General features: G+C 38.4%; 2 protein-coding genes across 3 annotated transcripts; both read left to right on the top strand.

The window, feature by feature from the left end:
- Positions 1-3,943: 3,943 nt before the first annotated feature.
- On the top strand, positions 3,944-6,460 carry LOC123666865. 2 transcript variants are annotated; one of them, XM_045600890.1, is made up of 3 exons: positions 3,944-4,159; positions 5,474-6,052; positions 6,113-6,460. In XM_045600890.1, exons 1-3 carry the CDS (start codon positions 4,009-4,011, stop codon positions 6,361-6,363), a joined length of 981 nt encoding a protein of 326 aa, XP_045456846.1. In that variant the 5' UTR covers positions 3,944-4,008; the 3' UTR covers positions 6,364-6,460. The 2 variants fall into 2 exon arrangements, with proteins under 2 accessions (XP_045456846.1, XP_045456845.1); XM_045600889.1 differs by having other exon boundaries at positions 3,948-4,159; positions 5,474-6,460.
- A 3,018-nt stretch (positions 6,461-9,478) lies between these two features.
- LOC123666990 (uncharacterized protein K02A2.6-like) lies at positions 9,479-13,677 on the top strand. The gene has a single exon (XM_045601002.1). The coding sequence runs from the start codon at positions 9,625-9,627 to the stop codon at positions 13,675-13,677; it is 4,053 nt and encodes a 1,350-aa protein (XP_045456958.1). The 5' UTR covers positions 9,479-9,624.
- The last annotated feature ends 7,461 nt before the right edge of the window (positions 13,678-21,138 follow it).

The raw sequence follows: 21,138 nt of genomic DNA, 5'->3' as shown, positions 1-21,138 counted from the left end.
TAGAAGACGATAATGCAGAAAAAGACATGGAGATTTTAAGACAATCTTTAGAAGATGGCAATGTGAAAAAGGACATGGAAACAGAAAGAAAAGCTTGAGACAAAGAAAAAAAGAAAAGAAAACAAACCGAGTTAAAGAAGAATTATGTAGATTTTTTAAACGAAGATGAAGATTTTGTATGGGATTCAACATCGTGGAAGGATACAGACAGTTCTTCAACTACTTCTAGTGACCCAAATCAGAAAAAAAAGAAAAGAAAGCAGAAAAGATCAAATACAGAAGATGGAAAAGTAGGGAGTGAAGGATTAAAATAGAAAAGAAAAAAAAGAAGCAAAATCGAAGGGTGAGCAACATGTCAAGAAAGATGGTACACTTGTGAAGGAAAAAGAAATAAAACCGTATCCTTGCATAGGAAAAAAACTGTCCATATAAATGTGGAGAAAAAGAGAGATATTTTTGAATATTATTGGAAATTATCACAACAAAGAAAAAAAGAATGGCTAGTAGCTATGTCTTCGAAACAAGCCATAAAACGAAAAAGATCGAAAGATTCTAACTACAGAAGTAACACTTTCAAGGTCGCCGCCAGGTTTGCCTCATGTTCCTCCTTAATACTCTTGATATTACGCAGAGATACGCATACTTTAACACTAATTACTAATTTTAAACAAATATATACAAGATGTCGATGAGAGAAAATTGATAAGAAATTTAATTTTGTACTCAGATTCATGCCCGGGTCAAAATAAAAATAAAATTGTGATTTTCTTAATTACGAAGATATATCAGACAAATATTTTAAAGGTAACTTATCGGACAAGATTAGCAAAATAAGAATAGCTACATTTAAAAAATCTTCTCCAAATATCTTAAAAATAAAATGTCTCAATAAAAACAGGGTAAATAAGAGAATTTTATTTATTTTTAACCCCTGACAAGCACACTGGGTAAAAAGTACCCACCCCAAAATTTTATTTCGCTATAATTCTTTATGTATATTTAACAAAGGGTTTTCCCCGCCAGCGATGTTTTGTTGAGACCTTGAGGAAGCGTGTTCAGTAGCCGTTGGTGAGATTCAGTTGTTACTACGCAGTGAGCGCGAAACGCTGTGGGTACTTTTAACCCAGTGTGCCAGTTAAGTGTAGTCAGTCAAGTGTTCAAGAGTTTTTTCTCGGATCATATGTTTTTTTTTATTTATCGTAAGTAATAATTTATGATTACAATTTTAGCTCAAAATATTTATAAACTTATGTAAATTAATGTATTTATATGCATGCAAAAGTTATATATATTGACATATAAAATATTTTCAAAGACATTATGAATAGTTTCGTAAATTGTGATATTTGTTTTAGATGAGTAAACGAAAGAGAAATTCTACTGTACTTTTTAACGACGAAACAACTGATGACGAGATTACTGATGAAGACCACGGGGAAAGTGAAGGTGAAAATTATAAAACTTCATCTTTGTCAGAAAGTGAGGATGATGACGATCCGGATTACGATATTTACCAGCCATCTACCAGTAATCTACGACGTCCTAAAAAGAGACGGCGGATTGAACAAAAGCCGACCGGTGGTCGACCAGTTTCGATTTTAAGGGGACAAGGGGACAATAAAATCAAATGGAGTTAAAACCTGCCGTACGTCGTCTATCACAAACCAGGCAAACAATTCATTTACCTGGCGTTATTGGAGAATATAATTGTTGTTCATACTAATAAAGAAATCGATCGTGTATGTGCTAATATAGAAAATCTTCTTACTTATCATGGCAAAACCGATATTGTTGAAATTAAAGTTTTAATTGGTTTACTCTTTATATCAGGGTACAGGAAGCAATCTAAAGTAGATGTGAACGAGTTGCGGGGTGAAGAATTTTGCGTTACAGTATTCAAAGCTACTATGTCTTCTCACAGATTTCAGTTTTTATTGAAATATCTTAGATTTGATGACAAAGATACTCGTAAACAACGTCGGAAACTTGATAGATTTGCTCTGAACCGAGAAATTTGGGATAAATTTGTATTAAATTGTGGAAAATATTATAGACCATATTAAATTTGTACTGTAGACGAACAAATGGTTGGATTTACGACCGGTGGCGGGATAACCATCCAACTGCTGGCTTTGAAATACACAGGCCGAAGACGGGCAGCAGCGTCTTCGGTGCGACAATGCTAGTACTGCGGTCACCAACCCGCCTGCCCAGCGTGGTGACTATGGGCAAAACACATGAGTTCACGTTATTTTTGGCGTAAACTTGTGGAGGCCTATGTCCAGTAGTGGGCTGTATAGGCTGTTATGATGATGATGATGTAGGTTGCACTGATGTCTTTTTCGGATGTAAGCATGAGCATCAACACATCTAGCAGTGATAAAGATGAAAGGAGGCGAACTTTTAAGCATAGAATGAATCCTTTTAAATTCTATAATGACGAATAATTCAAAAGTAAATACCGCCTAACAAAAACTCTTGTTACATTATTGGTGAACTTGTTAGAGCCGAAAATAAAACCCTTCACTTTAAGGAATCATTCTTTAAGTGCTTTAAAACAAGTTTTACTGACAATCAGCTATTTCGTAAGTGGAGCTTTCCAAATTACTGTTGCTGATCATATAAGGATTCACAAATCTACAGCTTGTAGAATTATAAAAAAAAAGTATCTGCAGCTATAGCAGAACTCAGGCCACAGTTTATTTCTATGCCCAATACACACCAAGATCGCAATAGGATAAAGAGTGAATTTTATAATATTAGTTCTTTTCCAAATGTTATTGGTTTTGTTGACTGTACACATATAACAGTCGCCTGGTGGTCCACGTGCAGAGCTTTACAGAAACAGGAAAGGATATTTCTCCTTGAATGTCCAAGTAATACGTGACGTAAATTTAAAAATATTAGATGTTATCTGTCGGTGGCTTGGCTCTGTTCATGACACAACAATAATTAATGACTCCCACATTCGGGCTAATTTTGAAAGTGGAGTGTATGGTAGTGACTACCTACTGGGAGATAGTGGGTATCCATGCAGGACATATTTATTAACACCTTTTTTACGTCCCCCAACACCTAGTGAGGAAGCTTATAATCAAGCTCATATAAAAACAAGAAATACTGTGGAGAGATATTCGCATATGTGGTGACTATAAAATCACGCTAAATCTGATACTTAAGGATTTTCAATATCCATTGCCACGGATAAAAGAAATATTTTCAATTTTAGCAGGGGGCGAGCAGTATACGAAACTTGACTTATCTAACGCATTTCAGCAGTATCTCCTTCATGAGGAGTGAACAACGCATGTGGGGACATTTGTATACCGTCGAGTGCCGTTCGGTATCAAGTGTATACCGGAAAACTTCCAGAAAATTATGGAGGAGACACTCAACAGGCTGCCGTCTACTGCCATATTCGCTGATGACATTTGTATTATGGGTAAAGATAGTGATACTCATCTTAAAAATTTAAGAGTTGTTCTACAGAGACTGAAAGATAACGGTCTTCGTATTAATTTTAATAAATACCAATTTTTTAAGGACAGTGTTACATATTTAGAATATAAAATTAAATTAAATAAATTTGGTTTGCATACAGACACCAAGAAAATAAAAGCAATCGTCGACGCGCCACAGCCTACTGACATAACACAATTGAGGAGTTTTAAGGCCTATTCAAACCTGAGCGATATTCGCTGCCACTGTGGGTAGAGGTACATACCGCGCGGGTTTCGCTCAGGTATTTAGTATTAAGTACCGCGGCTAGAGCGACCTGAGCGATATTCGCTGCCGCTGTGGGTAGAGGTACATACCGCGCGGGTTTCGCTCAGGATTTGGTATCAAGTACCGCGGCTAGAGCGACCTGAGCGATATTCGCTGCCGCTGTGGGTAGAGGTACATACTGCGCGGGAGTAGCGGCATGCATATCGCCCCTCACTCCGCAAGCGGGGTTAACATGACAACAGTTACGCACGATATTCCTTAGCGAAAGGACGCGTTTGCAACATGGCGTCATCGAAACGAACGAATAACGATTCATTTATTGAGATGGTGAAGTGCAATCCAGTTTTGTATGATATGTCACTTACGGATTATAAAAATATATTTATGAAAAATAAAATATGGGATGAGATAGGAGAAAAATGTAACATAAGTGGTAAGTTTTTATCTTTTATTATATTATTATATTATCTTTCAATTCTGTACTAAATACGACTACCGCCATTAAAGAAGTTGACAAATTGTGTACGTACCCTATCGCCTGAAAGTTGCAAAGTTTCAAAATTTTGATATTCATTGTTCATTGCATTATTTTGTTGAGTAGTAAAATACATATTTTGCAAGTACGGGGTATTGCAAGTTTTAGAGCGTAAATAATTATGGAGTACACATGTTGCTTTTATCACTTTTTTAGCTGAAGACACTTTTAGGTGCATGGGTTTGAAATATATTCGCCATTTTTGAGCCAGTAATCCAAATGCATTTTCAACAACGCGTCTAGCTCGGCATAGGCGCTTATTGTATTCTTCCTTTCTTCTATCAACCCTAGAAACTCTTTGATTGAATGGTTTCATTACATGTGCTTGCAATCGGAATGCCTCATCTCCTATTAACACATGAGGTGTGACGTCATTAGTTCTTGGCAATAGTTTAGGCCTTGGAACATTCATAGTCCCATTATTAAACCTCCTTCCCATGACAGAGTTTTCGAAAATTCCACCGTCGCTATTTTTTCCAAAACCTCCAACATCGATACATAAAAAATTATAGTGTGGTCCTACTATTGCCATAAGGACGACAGAAAATTTTTTGAGGTAGCAAAAATAATTGCTGCCTGAATTAGGCGGACAAACGATAGTGACATGTTTTCCATCAATACTGCCGAGGCAATTGGGGAATTGCCACATATTATAAAACTCTTCAGATGTTAAGTTCCACATTTCTTCTGTAGGAGGCTTCATGTATATGGGTTGTAATGTAGTCCAAATAACATCACAAACTTCATCAACAATTTCTGCGACAGTTGAGCAACCTACTCTATAACTGTTTGCAATACAGCGAAATGAATCTCCACTTGCTAAAAATCTGCAAAAAAAATAATATTTAATAAGCTTTTTTACTCAAGGTCTAAGGGCGTGGACCCGCCATCCATTGCCCCTTTCAGTCGATATTTCGCTGTTGATTCGATCGAATGAGGGGCAATGGACGGCGCACCGTTCGCGGTACCGTGGTGCGGCACGGCGTCGCGCCGTCCGCCGGTGGCGATGCCATACCGTTGCACGGCGAACGGCGCCGCTCCGTAGACATGGGTCCACGCCCTAAGCCATTTTTATTAAAAATTTGGTTTTTAAGATTCCTCAGTATTTATCACCTTACTAACCTAAACAAATTCAGGGTTTTAAACTGGTCTAAGTATAACTAATGAATAAAAGTAATTGAATAGATTATAAATAAACTATATTTTTTACAGGCGATGAAGCCAAAATGAAATGGAAAAATCTACGGGACACTTATGGTAAATATTTAAAAACTACAAAAACCACTACAGGCCAAAGTGCGTTTAAATCTTACAGTCGTTACAGCAAATGGCAGTGGGCATCTTCAATGGAATTTTTAAAAGATCACATAGGATTTGCTCCAACTGATACTAATGTGGCAAGAGAAGAAGAAAGCGTATCTGATACCCAAAATATTACTGAACCCGAATCTTATAATGAAAATTCAACACAACGGTCAAGTTCAGTAGCATCATCCGAACGTTATACTTCACGTTCGGGTTCCAGGAAAAGGACTTCTGTTAACGAACATCCTGTTGATAAAGTGATTACGTACTTGAATACAAAATCAGATAAATTATCGTCGATTGAACATGTTATGCTTGGATATGCAAAAACAATAGACAGGTTTTCTGAGCGACGTAAAATTATAACAAAAATGAAAATAGCTCAAGTTATGATGGAAGCGGAATTGGAAGAAGAGCAAGAACGTAGTCTACAACGAGAAACAACACTGCGATCTTACTACACCACTGAGCCTAACACAAGCCAAAATGATCGTTGTATGTCTCAACAATCATGTTATTCTCGTAGTGAGCCTAACACAAGCCAAAATGATCGTTGTATGTCTCAACAATCATGTTATTCTCGTAGTGAGCCTAACACAAGCCAAAATGATCGTTGTATGTCTCAACAATCATGTTATTCTCGTAGTCCCCAGTCTACTAATGATTCTGAACTGCAGTCTGCTCTGCGTTGTATTCAAGATAATGCTCTATCACCTCTAGCACCTTCACTGACTGGAGAAGGTCTCGATTACGAACACGAAATAGATTACGATCAACAGAAACACTCAGAAATCTAATAAGAAGGTTTTAGGTTAAGATAAAAGTTGTGTTAATATTGTAAAAAATCAAAGTTCCTTCCTAGTTATCTAAAATAAAGATTTTCGTCAATTAATATTCAAATTTGTTTTCCTTACCTCAACGTTATTGCTAAGCGTTCTTCAGGGCATATGGGTTCTCGATATTTAGTGAATGATTTGCTGATATTTTCCTTTATTATATTTAATATTTCATCAAAGTTCTCAGTCGTCATTCTGAATGCATTAAAAAACCGATCTTCATCCAATCTTAATCTTGGATATAAAGTGTGGAATTCCCCATGAATTCGGTGTTGTCTATTGATGTCATGGATCCAAATTCTTTTCTTGACTGGTGAGTCAATTAAGGCTAATAAAAGTAAAACTTCCTCTTCATCACTATCCATCACTAAAATCAGATGCTCTGCAGAAATTACAACGTGACTGACGTGTATATTCTTTGGCGACTCAGAAATGACTAACTGGCGCAAATTTCTTACCTCTCTGAGCGAAACTCGACTACCGCGCGTTATTCTACCCACAAGGATAGCGAAATCCGTTTTCGTGTGAACAGTAATATTAACGCATATTCACTGGGTTTTCTCTGCCGCAGACGGTAGCGAATACCGCTTAGATCTGAACAGTAATATTACCGCATACCCACTGGGTTTTCTCTGCCGCAGACGGTAGCGAATACCGCTTAGGTCTGAACAGGCCTTTATAGGACTCGTCAATTTCTATGCTAAGTTGGTATATAATATAAGTGAGATTTTAAATTTAAAACCTTTATGTGATTTATTAAAAAAGATGTCAAATGGGTGTGGACACACAAGTGCGACCAGGCTTTTATCAAAATAAAAGAGCTATTAAGTAGCGCTCCGGTACTCGCTCACTACGACCCAGAGCTGCCGCTCATCCTGGCCGTGGACAGCAGCGCCTACAGGCTGGGTGGGGTTCTGACGCAGCGCCGCGTGGACGGTCGTGAGCGTCCCGTCAGCTGCGCTTCTCGCACGCTCTACGTCACAGAACGCAACTACTCCCAGCTCGACAAGGAGGCCTTGGCTAAAGTTTTCGGTGTAACTAAGCATCACCAGTATCTATATGGCCGACGCTTTGTACTCCGCAGCGATTACAAGCCTCTCAGTTATATCTTTGGAAAAAATAAAGGTATTCCTACTACAGCCGCGAGTAGACTACAGCGCTACGCCATGACATTGGCCGCTTACGACTTCTTCACGGTCGAGTTCGTGAGGTCCGCGGAGAACTGTTAAGCCGATACGCTGTCCAGACTACCATAACCACGCTCATGTGTGTTGGACGAGGCACAAAGGAATACGAGGCCCCGCTCAGTTTTAAACTACTAATTTTCACTCGAAATATTCTTTGTCATAAAAAGCTTTCTATCCATTTACTAATTTACCCCATACTCCAATAAATTCTAGTTTTTGTAAAAGTCTTCCTGTGAGTACTTTATCAAATGCTTTTTTGTAGTCTTGGTATATTACATCAATTGGGTCCTGGATATTAAAACTGTTGTAAACCCAAGAAGAAAGGTCAGACAAAAGATTTGATGTTGTAGATCTACGAGGACAGAAGTCTGCTGAAGAACTGTCGGATATGTTTGACAACTATTTTTTCCATTACTTTGCATACCATACTCGTCAATCTTATGGACCTTTAGTTTCTCGGTTCCAACTTCTCCCTTTTTTTAAATACCGGGATTACCGTTGCAGTTTTCCATAGTTTTGGCAAAACACCGCTATAGTATGACGTCTGCATTAAATGTACAAATCGTCCAGTAATATCGCATTTCTTTAAAATAAGTACAGGAATCTCATCAGGTCCCGGTGATGTATCTTCTTTCAAGTCTTTTATGGCAGCTTGTACTTTATTATTTGAGATTCTGATGTCTTCAACAGATTCCGAAACACAAAGGCACGGATCTAAGGTAGGAGCTTCATCAAGCGGTTCAGCAACAAACACGCTGGAAAACTGTTCTGCAAAGGCCTCCGATACTTCTTTAGGTTGCGTCACAAGTTGACCCTGACCGTTACGTAATATGCTGGGTACGTCAATTTTTGAAGTGGTCTAATGCCTAATGTAGGAATAGAATTTTTTTTTTATCCAGCCTCTAGTAGGTTCCTTTCATATGTCGCTCGTGATTTTCTACTAAATTTTATGAGCTTATTATTAATCTTTCTTCCGTACCCATACTGGTATATCTCTTTCACGCAAACCTTTAATGTATTATTAGTTCTTTCATATATTTTTTAATGCATGGCTTATTTTGATATCCCACTTTCATTCTAATTTGAGGTGCATGGTGGTTAATTCTTTATTGCTAAGTACATAGTATTGATCTTTCTGTCAGGGCAACTTTTGGTGTCCAAAAATTCAGAAAATAAGGTATTTATCTCTACACTGATTTTATCAAAGTTCGCCTTATGATAATTTCTTTTGATTTTCTTGTTCTGGCTATTGTGTGTATGAATTTGCAACTGTACATTGGATATTAGACATGTGTGATCACTCTTTTGATGGCAGCTTCGTGTTCAATATAAGCCACAAAACATTCATCGTTTATAAGAATTCGAGAAAGTCGAGAAACGAAGGCTGATTTCCAACACGGAATCTTGTGGGTCTGTCTACCAATTCATACAGAGTACTATCTCGGTACCATTGTAGAAAGTTTATTTCCTTTGGTAATAAATATCCACACTCCTGAAGTGGCCATTAACTCCACCAAAATTAAAATCACCAATTATGATAACTGTGTTTGACCTGCTAGCCAGATTTAAATTGTAAAACAATAGGTTATCCTGCTCTATCGTTGAATTATTTGAACGGTATACCACACATATTAGCATTTTATGATTCTAAACCTCAACGTCCACACATTTTGTCTTAAATTGGACATTTTTTTTAGATGTCATAAGAGGTACTTGGTTAGAAATAGATGGCAACACCTCCGCTCCTTTTATCCAATCTATCATCTCTGTAAATGTCAAAACCAGGAATATTTATTAATGAATTGGGTATTACTGACTTCAACCATGTTTCAGTGAGTATGATTATGGACGGTTTAAGTAAGTTTATTCTTGCAAGGATGTTGGATGTTGTGTATGCGCTTACCGCGCACTATAAGTATAAGGATCAGCTGTCAATAAATCAGTGTGCAACTAACTAGCTTGTTTGATTGACGTGTACCCGCTCTGTTTAAGTATCTAACACGTGGCGACGAACGAACTTACGTAGGCGTTGAAAATGGCCACTGGAGGAGTATTTGGTGTTCTTTCCACTTTCGATCACCTAACACAAGAGTGGAGAAGCTACAAATGCCGCATAAACCAATGGTTTATAGCGAACGAGATAAATAACGAAAATGACAAATTAACTATCAAGAGACGGGCCATTTTGTTAAGTGCGTTAAGTGAAGCGAGTTTTAACCTAGTTAGTGACCTGGCGCTACCTCGTAAGGTGGAAGAATTGCGTTACGATGAAATAATTACACTCCTCGACGAGCATTTTACACCGAAAAGGTTCGGGTTTGCGGAGAAATCCATTTTCTACTCCGCAACTCAGCGCACAGGTGAAAGCCACACTCAGTGGGCGGCCCGGTTAAGGGGGTTAGCCGCACACTGTGCTTTCAAGAATTTGGAAGAGGCCTTGCTAGATAGGTTTATCATGGGCATGGCAGCGGGACACGAGAGGGACAAGTTGTTTGCCCAGGATCAGCGGGAGCTGACCTTGGCGAAAGCCATAGATTTGGCAGAAAGCGTGTGCTGTGCGCGCCGGGCGTCGTCGTTGGTGGCGCCGAGTGCGTGTGGCAGCGCCGTGATGGTTCCGGATGGCGTGTTCAACATCTCCAAGAAGGAAAAGTGTAGTGTGTGCGGGTTTACTAATCATAAATCTAACCAGTGTCGCTATAAAAGTTACAAGTGTAAAAAGTGTAACAACAAAGGTCATTTGTATAAAATGTGTCCTAACGACGCGAAGGTGAAGTACGTCGGGGAAGGTACTGTGGATGACGGAGACGACGGTGAGTGCTTATACAATATTCGATGTGTGACGGGCAGGCCGATGACAGAAAGCGTTCGGATCGGTGGGCTGGTTTTAGAGTTTGAAATAGATAGTGGATCAGCTGTAAGCGTTATTTCCTACAAAACATATGTGTTGTATTTCAAACGATTACCGTTGTCAGTCACCAATAAAAAATTGTTTAACTATAACGGCGGAAACATTGAAACTGTGGGCGTGGTTTTGTTGCCAATATCGTATAAAGAGCGCACGCGAGTCTTGTCTGTGTTTGTCGTACGATATGACGGTCCATCGCTGCTTGGGCGCGATTTCATACGGGAATTCGACCTCGAGTTAGTGATGACGCACTCGAGCGCACCTGTGCACGCTGTTTACACGCATGCGCTTAAAGGAAGTGATTTTAATGTTGCGGAAGATTTATTTAAAATGTTTCCTAAGGTTTTTTCTGATAGTCTCGGGTCGTTTAATAAATATACAATTAAATTGCATTTGAAGCCAGATGTAAAGCCAATATTTCTTAAAGCTAGACCGGTGCCTTATGCATTAAAAGAAAAAATAGATAAAGAACTAGATCGACTATTAGGGTTAGGTATTTTAAAACCGGTGGAACACTCGGAGTACGCATCGCCTGTGGTACCGGTGTTGAAAAAAGACGGTAGTATCCGTTTATGCGCCGATTACTCGGTTACAATTAACAAACAGTTAATAATAGATCAGTACCCCTTGCCTACTGTAAATGACTTATTATCTAAGCTGTATGGGGGCATTAAGTTTAGTAAAATTGACTTGTCTATGGCATACAATCAGCTTAGGCTATGCGAGGAGTCGCAAAACCTCACATGCATTAATACACATCGCGGTCTTTTTAATTTCACTCGTTTGGTTTTTGGGCTGGCAAGCGCACCAGCCATTTTTCAAAGAGCAATGGAGTGCTTGCTCGCCGGAATAGACGGTATCATTTTCCTATTAGATGACATATTAATAACTGCCAATGATGACGACCAGCACAGACAGCGTTTAATCACCGTGCTTCAGCGATTGGATGACGCTGGGCTGACAGTTCAAAAAAGTAAATGTGATTTTTTTAAAGATGAAATTTCATATCTTGGCCACATAGTAGACAAAAACGGGATTAGGACATCACCTGAAAAAGTAAATGCTATATTACAAGCTACTAAGCCGGAGAGCATGTCACAATTACAGTCGTTTTTGGGACTTACGAATTATTATAGGAATTTCATACCCGACGCATCATCTGTGTTGAGTCCATTGTATAATTTATTAAATAAAAACACGAAGTGGGAATGGACCACGGCTCACGATAACGCATTTATAAAAGTAAAAAATATTTTATCGTCTGATAGGACTTTGGCGCACTTTAACCCGAACGCTAGGATTATTTTGACCGTTGATGCGTCGCCGACGGGGCTAGGAGCTGTATTATCTCAAATCGATAAGGATATGATAGAAAGGCCGATATCTTACGCTTCTCGAACGCTTTCACCGGCGGAAAAGAATTACGCACAGATCCAAAAGGAAGCGACAGCTATTATTTTTGGCGTAAGACGGTTCCACCAGTATTTATACGGTAGGTCGCAACCCTTCGTGTTAAGGACAGACCATAAACCCCTGCTGGCCATATTCGGACTTCACAAAGGGATCCCCGAAATATCCGCTAACCGTCTCCAACGATACGCTATGTTTTTGGCCGCTTATAATTATAGTATCGAGTATATAAGTAGCAAGCAGAACATAGCGGATTATTTATCTAGGGCTTGTGAGGTTACCAATACAAGTATGCCACCACGGGAAGGTATGTCAGACGAGCTCGTCAATTGTGACGAGAGGGCGGCTTATGTTAATTTTGTTATCGACGGTGATCTACCGGTGACGCTGAGCGACCTGAGGCGTGAAACCGCTACAGACGATTGCTTGTCGCGAGTCAAGAGTTATGTATTAAACGGGTGGCCACGGAAAATTAACGATGTTAATTTGAAACCTTACTTTAATTGCCGAAATCAACTATCATACGAAAACGGATGTCTGATGCGGGGACATAAAGTAGTTATTCCGATTACGTTGCGAGAGACAGTGTGTAAAGAAATGCACAGCTCACATTTCGGGGTCGTGAAAATGAAAGCGGAAGCTCGCAAGCGGCTGTGGTTCCCGGGTGTGGACAGAGCGCTGGAGCAGCTGGCGGCGGCGTGCAGCGTGTGCGCACAGCTACGCCCCGCACCGAAACATGCGCCGCTTGCACCCTGGCCACTACCGCCGCTTCCATTTTATAGAATTCATTTAGATTTTCTGGGGCCGGTTAACAACTTTATGTTTTTAGTTATTGTAGACGCTTACAGTAAATGGGTCGAGTGTTACGATATGACTTCTTCTTACAATTCAAAAGCTTTGATTACTAAATTATACGATTTTATGTCGCGGTTCGGAATTCCACACACATTGGTGAGTGATAATGGTACGTCTTTTACCTCTCATGAATTTAAGCACTTTTGTCTGGTTAATGGTATAAAACATATGTTATCACCTGCATATCATCCCGCTAGCAATGGACAAGCTGAGAGCTTTGTGAAAATTATTAAACGGGGGCTCAAAAGTATAATTTTACAGGGTTGTAATAAAAAAAATATTGCAGAAAAGCTGGCTAAATTTCTATTCGACTATCGAAACTCTAAAAACAGTACCACCGAAAAGTCGCCCGCGGAATTAGTGTATGGACGTACGTTGCGTTCACGGCTGGACCTCTTAAACTCGGCAGCATTAGCTTCGTCATCGTCTCCCTCACCCACAGCACTCACTCGAACCGTCGAACACAACCAGTCCTTACAGGCTAAACATTATAAAGGTACAAAAAGACAGAGCTTTAAAGAGAACGAAACGGTTTGGGTTACTAAAAATATAAGTAATAATAAAAAAATTTGGATTGAAGGAATAGTTAAGAGAAAAGTCGGACAAGTATTATACAAAATATATGTACCACATCTGGACTGTGTGATAACAAAACACATCGACCAAATCAGATTACGATTGTGCGACTCGCAGTTAGATAACAGACGTTGGGACCCAGACGTGGTGCCAGACTTAATGCCAGCGGGCGTTTCATACTCTGAAGCTATCGCTCATCCAGAATGTGGAGGAGAGCCTCCGGTGGAACCATGTCAAGAGTCGTCAGCATCGGAGGAAGCGACCAACGAGCCGGTAACACCTCTCTGTACCGCCCGTTCCAGGCGTCAGGCAATAAGTCCGGTCTTTTCAACACCGACTTAATAGAATAAGTCCAGTTTTGTAGTCACTGACTGTATGTTTGTGTATAATATTCTAAGTTCATAAAGTGTTGATATCAAATTCCTTATTTCATTGCCAGGTTAATTTATAGGTGAACTCAGTTTTTTTGTCTGTCCGGCCTACTATTTTTGGCTGACCATGAATATACTTGATGGCTAGATCTGTCACCCCATTGCTAGTACGTCTCTTCAATTCATCTCTGATATATTTCAGATATTCACGTTGCGTCACAGTTTGATCAGGCTGGATCTTTGTAGGTTTAGTAAGTTTAGATTTATTTCGTAACACTTCAATTGCATTCGCTTTACTTTTTATTATCACCTTTTCATTTCTAGAGTTTTGTCTAACAAGGCGAATCACGTTAATGTCATCACAATTAACCTTTTAGTAAGACTACCAATTATCACTTTAAACTTCTTTTGTATCATACTCTTGGCGCTGAAGTGGTTGATCAGAAGACGATTCCGGTATATCATATATTATTAAGTTATTAACCCTTTTACCACGTTCAGCTAGCTCTTGTACTGCTGATTTAGTAGCGAGAATATTTTGGCCTAGTCTCATTGTTGTAATTATTTATCCAGTTCATCAAACTTTTTCATAATAAATGGTAGCCTTGCCATAGTTGATTTACAGCTGTCACACAAGAAGGTTACAACACGTGTTTTCAGTTCGAAATCTCTGATTTCTGTAGGTGAAAACCCATGGCATTCTCCCCACATAAGGCCCTTACACGAATCACATGACACGGAAATCTTCTTATCATTCGGTTGCGCATAATATTTTGAACATGTTTCACCTTTAGAACTCATTTCCACTTTCTTAAATTAAAGCTACTACGATGGTACTTTGCTTTCGTTATAGCAACACAGTTGTCTACGCTTAGACCGTTGACAGGTGGAAAAAACAAACGAATGAGGGTAAAAACAACAATTCGCACTACTTTGGAAATTTATATTGGTAATAACTGCCGTGTTTCTGTGTGATCTTTCCGAGATAATCCAGTTTATAGTGGCTTTTAGCTTAGATTACACGTTTAAAATAGTTTAACTGCACAATTCACACTTATTCTTATTAAAATACAAAAATATCAAGAGCATTTGTGCACATAGCTGATAACTTTTTACATATATATTGGCTCGATAATTATCGAGAAAATGGTTTCGTGTGAGAGATATGAAGTCAAAAAACGAAAGAGGAGGCACATGTTTTAAAATGTATATGCCTAAAAACCCGCTAAATATGGTTTGAAGACAATGAGTCTAACGCATGCAAGAACAGAGTATCTTCTCAATGCATATACATTGTATTGTATTTACACAGGCAGAGATCCCGACGGGCTGAACCTTCCCATAGAATGTACTCGCCTCAAGAGACCTACTCATGCCGTCCTTCGTCTTGTTTCTTATATCGAAAGAACAAACAAAAACATTAGTGCACGTCAATTGAGATTACCAACTGTTTAAAAGATAAACAGCTGACAGCTGAAATAAATACCATCAGAATTCTTACCTTCACGTCAGAGACAGTCACTTACGACTTTACGTCACTTCAATTACCTATCTTTGGTTTTACAAGGAGCCATATAACAATTACATATTTTGTACTGAAAAAAAATAAAGCCCTTGGTCGTAATTTCAAGCATGCACCACGCTCCAAATGTTGATAATTGCCTCTTGTCAAATTGTTATAAATTAGTTATAAAAAAATCCGAATGAAAAAACCGCAAGAAGAGACTACAAAACAAGGAATTCACCTTCACAGTGGGAACTTTCCAACAAAACATAATTCCAAATAATAAATTACCAGACAGATAAACCTTCATTAAAAAATCAGCGCCCCGAGGAAGTTACGAAGAAAGAGTAATCTACACTTGGTGTAAATATGAGTTGTGTGGCATGGAAGGATAATTAAGTGGTAACCCTATTATTATCAACCTATGCCGGAGCTTTACCTGTCACTAAGGTTGCCCTGGCCTGTTCCAGATATGACAAGGCAAAAAAGGAAAAAATTTGAATTACTTGCCCTTTTATTGTTTAACGGCCGAACCCAATATTCAATCTATCTCTGGTTATGTCCTACTAGAGACAGAAATATCTATCTATCATTCATTTTACTGACCCAATAAACTTGTCGACGATAGACAATCTTATCCTTCAAAGCTGTCTATCGACGAGAGGGAGGATAGCTTACTAGAGATAACAGTTCGTATGAAAATGACAGTGTAAGCGTCCCAATAATAATAGAGTTCTATCTGTCAGTAACGTTGGTTATCTTTAGTAACAACAATATCCGATCTATAGTTTTCGGGGGATAACTAAGATTTATTAATTGAAAAAGTATTTTCTTTGTTTAAAATAAAATTAATTTCGAGTGGAAAATAATGGCAGACTCGAGTTCAAGTAGCAGTTCAAGTGATATTGCTCTTTTGCAACAATTAATTGAATAAAAATAATATGTTTCTTGTGAAATAATACTTACTTTACTCATCTTGTGAATAAAACAAACAATTTGGTGAATGATTGTACCTATAATTTGCAATGATTTGTATAATTTGATTTGTAAAAAAAATATACAAATTCAAACGAAACAACGATTCAATAAAGCGTAATGGCGTCGTAGCGTCTTTTCGTGTCGTGTTAAAACGTTCCGTTACTAGATTTACCATGGATTCCATATTAAAATAATATCATTTATTATAAATTAAAAAGTCTGTGTAAAAATTAATTTGTCCATATTTTTATAAAACAAGATTACTTTAATATGAATAAAATTTGTATGACAAATTTAAATACTACAAAACATCTGTGTAACATAATTGAGGCCGTCTGTGACGCTGCGTATACTGGAATGTAAGGAAGAGCTGAGGTAGCCGGTCTATCTACAGCTAACTGGAGATAGTATTCCCCTATGCGAATTATTGGGACAACTACAAAGGATAGATAGTTAGTTATTAGCAGTCGATGATAACTACCTATCTCTATCTTTAGATTGAATATTGGGTTCGGCCGTAAGAGTATAATAAACATATGGGAGGGAGTCTGCAGCGAACGCTCGCCCCGTGAGCATCGTTTCCGCGTCGCTCCGTGCGAAAAATTCCTAAAAACCGCGAAACTGTGCCCGAAAAATCTAATTTATATCTCAAAAGTTGCGCGCTGCCGCCAGCTATCCGCTGGTGGTTTTATAATTCAAATCGGTTGAAAACTCAATTTTTTACAGGCATTTTTGTGTATTTTCTACAATAGAACTGTCGAAATTTTCATAGTGTTCCGTTATAAAATCCATAACTTCGTCAGATTTCAATATTTTTTTAAACTAGTGCATTCAGGACATCCTCCCCTTCAAATTGATGTGTAACACTTTATAATTCCGTTACATTTAATAAAGTTTAAAAGTGTTACAAATTTAAGTGCGCGACAAAACGCCCTTTTTATAAGACTTAAGTGCGAACGCTGACGAAAGTAAAGCGACGACCTATATTTTTTTTCCCATCAAAAAGTGCTCCATAGGGATCTCTTACTGTGTGCAAATTTTAAATTTTTTTCCGCTACTGTAAGTATTTTTTTTGGACCAAAAACCATAACGTGGTAAAGGTAGCCGTTGCCGCTATTTCCGAGGGTGTTGGTGCCTCGGTTACCTACCATACATCAAAAGACTCGTAGTGACTTGTGTAATCACCCTAAACAAAAAAATCGAAGAATTTCGGAACAATTTAGCTAAAATAGTGATCACTAACTTATTGAGAAACTACAAAACTATATTATCAACTTTATCAGTGATCTATTTTAAAATTATCAGCGAGGACCCATAGTTTTTATCACATTCAGTGTTACAGTGCACCCATAAGAACAGAACTAAACAAAATCCAGATTTTTTTAATATCAAATTCCGAAGATATACGCATCCACTCAATAGTTACTACCGCAGAATTAAGTTGGTGAGCAAAAAAACGCCACGCCCTAACCTTAGATCATTAATTACTCCATAGTCCTTCACCCTAATCACACCCCCTTCTGTAGCAAAACTTTATAGACCTCCCTTCTCCTTTTCTGCTATTTTTTATCCCGAAATTCCCACAGGAAAAAAGCTCAATATTTACGTTTAGGTAATTATTGAGCAAAACTATAGAAACTTTTAAAAATTCCATATCTCCTGATCCTCCCAACCGATTTTGACGCGGTTTTCACCTAATCCACTCCTTTTACATCCTTCATCCCACCCAATCGAATCTCTTCCTTTAATACAAATCCGATAAATTCCCGGTTTTCACGACAACTACTTATTTTACCCCTACTACCCCATCCAACCAAAAACCACCCTCACCCCCTCCCCCCCCCAAAACCTTCGATTTTCCCGGATTTTCTTGCGCCAACGGCTTCTCCGTTGGCCTTTTAGAGCTAGTTCAGACATGGCGGATTCCGCGCGGATGCAAATCGCGCGGTTGAACCGCGCGGATCCTAATTACATTAGCGCCTTACAAATCGTTCATACCTGTCCGCACGGATTGACAATCCGCGCGGCTCAACCGCTAGAAAATGAATTCGCGCGGTCGCCGCTCGGTTTTATTTACTTGACGTACCTAGAGGGCGTTCAGTTGCTCCGCGGAAGCCGCGCGTATCGGACGGTGACAATGGATCGCTTCGACACCGAGCTATTCATCGATGAGGTGGAAAAAAGACCTGCTTTGTGGAACATCCAATGTGCAGAATATTCTAACAAAACGATTAAAAACGGAGCTTGGCAGGAGCTGGTGGAGATTTTTGGAGAAAATGAGGATTCTTTGGAAAAGAAGGTTCTTTTTGGTCAGTAGACATTTAATTATACATTTTACCAGGGTAGTTTACATGTTTTGTAATAGACAGTCCACCCCAAATAACTGAAATGTGTATAACGTTGTTTGGCGGTACGTAACGAGCGCGGGAAAACTATCACGTTACCACAGTAACGTATAGATATTAACTGTAATATGTACAACCCACCAACGCGACGCGCCATCTTGAGTTTAGTTATTTGGCGCGAACTGTAACAATTTTAATTTCATATTTTCGTGTCTTGCCATTCTACACGACCTTCATTCACAAAGTAATTAGCATATTTGTCTCTAATGTTTAATGATGATGGTGTACCCCTTCCTGCATGTAATGTAATAAGATTACTCATTGGCGCAGTATGTAAAGTATCTTCATACTGTATACCATCTCTAGTTCTAACAAAATTGTGTAGCACGCAACAGGCCTTTATTATGTCTTCGGCAAAGTCTATATTCACGTTTATAGGCCTATGAAAAATGCGCCACTTGTTTGCCAGAATTCCGAAAGTGCATTCAATAAAACGTCGAGCTCTTGATAACCTGTAATTAAATATTTTTTTTTCATATGATAGCCCTTTACCTGCATAGGGTCGCATTACATTTTCGGATAAACCAAACGCTTCATCGCCAACTATGACGTATGGCAATGGTTTAGGATCTGTTTCAGATATTGGTTTAGGTTTTGGTATGTGTAATGACTTTTCTATTAACCTTTTATAAAATGCTGAATTTTTAAAAATTGCAGAATCACTACTTTTTCCGTAAGATCCGATATCTATGAAAGTAAAACAATAGTTACTATCACAAAGTGCCAACAGTACTATGGAAAAAAAAGTTTTGTAATTATAATACAAAGAACCCGAATCTTTGGGTTTTGTAATCCTTATATGCTTGCCATCTATGGCGCCTATGCAATTGGGAAAATTTGCATATTTTTCAAAATCTTTAGCTATTTTCTTCCATATATCTTCGCTGGGTTCAGGCATGACGTTTTTTGTGACTTTTTCCCACAGAGTTTCACATACTTCACGGACAATTCCTGTGATTGTAGATTTGCCAAGACGAAAGTTGTAATGTAGTTCTCCAAAGGAACAACCAGTACCCAGATATCTGAAAAATAAAATATTAATCTGTATCGTTTTGAAAGTCTGCCGGGTCCGCTAGTTAAAGCATAATGAGTGTCTTGAATTACCTAACCGCTACTGTATTTATATTTGTTAAAGATAGTGATTTCTGTTCCAGGTGTATCATTACAAAAAAAATGGAAGAACATCCGTGATGCTTATAATAAGGAATTCAAGAAAGGCAAATCAATTCCTTCTGGTTCTGGTGCATGTAAAGGTTCAAAATACATGTATTTCGACCGGCTTTCTTTTCTTCAGAAGACGATAGAAAACAAAGAAACTATCACAAACATAGATGAAGCCAAAAATGAAGAAATTCGGAACATTGACCAAAAGCTAGATAATTTTGTAAATGCACGTGAAATACAACCGGTACCCAATAAAAGGAAGAAAACTAAAATTACTTCAGAAGAGCGATTGGCTAACATATTAGAAAATAGTATTGAATCAAGAGATAAAATACAAAGACAAATACAAGAAAGTATGTCAAAGCAAGATGATGATGATAAACTTTTTTGCATGTCATTGTATAAAGAGTTAAAGAAAGTTCCAGAAAATAAACGATTGGCTACTAAAATTGAATTGCTCCAGGTAATACAGAAAGGGCAGAAATTACCATCGCCTATTCATATCACGAGCCAGCAAAACACGCCTAATGCAGTATTTTGGCAAAACCAACAATATTCAAACCCACAAGGATATTTCACTGGATATTCTACAATAGTACCAGGAGAGTCTCCATCGCCTTTATCATGCAATAGCAGTGACGATTCACAGTCTTCTATAGTACAAAATATATATTCTGACGTATAAAATAAATATCTTACCTTAATGTGATCACGAGTTTTTCTTCTGGGGACACGCTTGACCTCATATGGGTATCATTAGATTCAATTTGTTTACTCATCATTTCTAATAATTCATCAAATGAATTTATCGACATTCTCAAATAATTGAAGAATTTTGGTTCAAAACTTCTTAATTTTGGATATAAAGTCTGAAAATGACCATGAGTAAACCGATCGCGTAATATTGGATGCACCCAATACTGCCGTTTCTTCTTTCTTTCTTTTTTACGGAGCAACAAGTACACACATATTGCTTCTTCGACTTCCATGATTGGACTGTCACCCTATGCGAATAACGGCACTCCGCATGTACATCCGCGCCTGTCTGAACACTTGCGTTTAGAACCGCGCGATTTGCATCCGCGCGGAATCCGCCATGTCTGAACTAGCTCTTACCCCCATCCCAAATTTTCATCCTCCTGCCTCACAAGGGGACTACAATATTCCTGTTTCAATATATATTATTTAAACTCATAACTTCTTTATATACATAATCGGATTTTCGCGTTCTAAAAATAGAATTCTTTAATATTTTATTAAGGAAATATTAAAGAATTCTATTAATTGCTATAACTCAGCCATTTCTCAACCGATTTGGCTGCGGTTTCCACCTTTGACACCTACTTCACCCCCTTTACACAACCCACCCCCTTACCACCCC

Source organism: Melitaea cinxia, chromosome 27, assembly GCF_905220565.1.
Source record: "Melitaea cinxia chromosome 27, ilMelCinx1.1, whole genome shotgun sequence".
In the NCBI taxonomy this organism is placed as follows: domain Eukaryota; kingdom Metazoa; phylum Arthropoda; class Insecta; order Lepidoptera; family Nymphalidae; genus Melitaea; species Melitaea cinxia.
Note: the sequence above shows the minus strand (reverse complement) of the source record. Positions and strands in the feature narration are given on the sequence as shown.

Bases quoted from the DNA above. Each gene is read 5' to 3' on its own strand.
- LOC123666990 (XM_045601002.1), top strand. From the start codon at position 9,625: ATGGCCACTGGAGGAGTATTTGGTGTTCTTTCCACTTTCGATCACCTA.
- LOC123666865 (XM_045600889.1), top strand. From the start codon at position 4,009: ATGGCGTCATCGAAACGAACGAATAACGATTCATTTATTGAGATGGTG. The intron at 4,160-5,473 runs GTAAGTTTTTAT...TATTTTTTACAG, and splicing joins AGAAAAATGTAACATAAGTG to GCGATGAAGCCAAAATGAAA.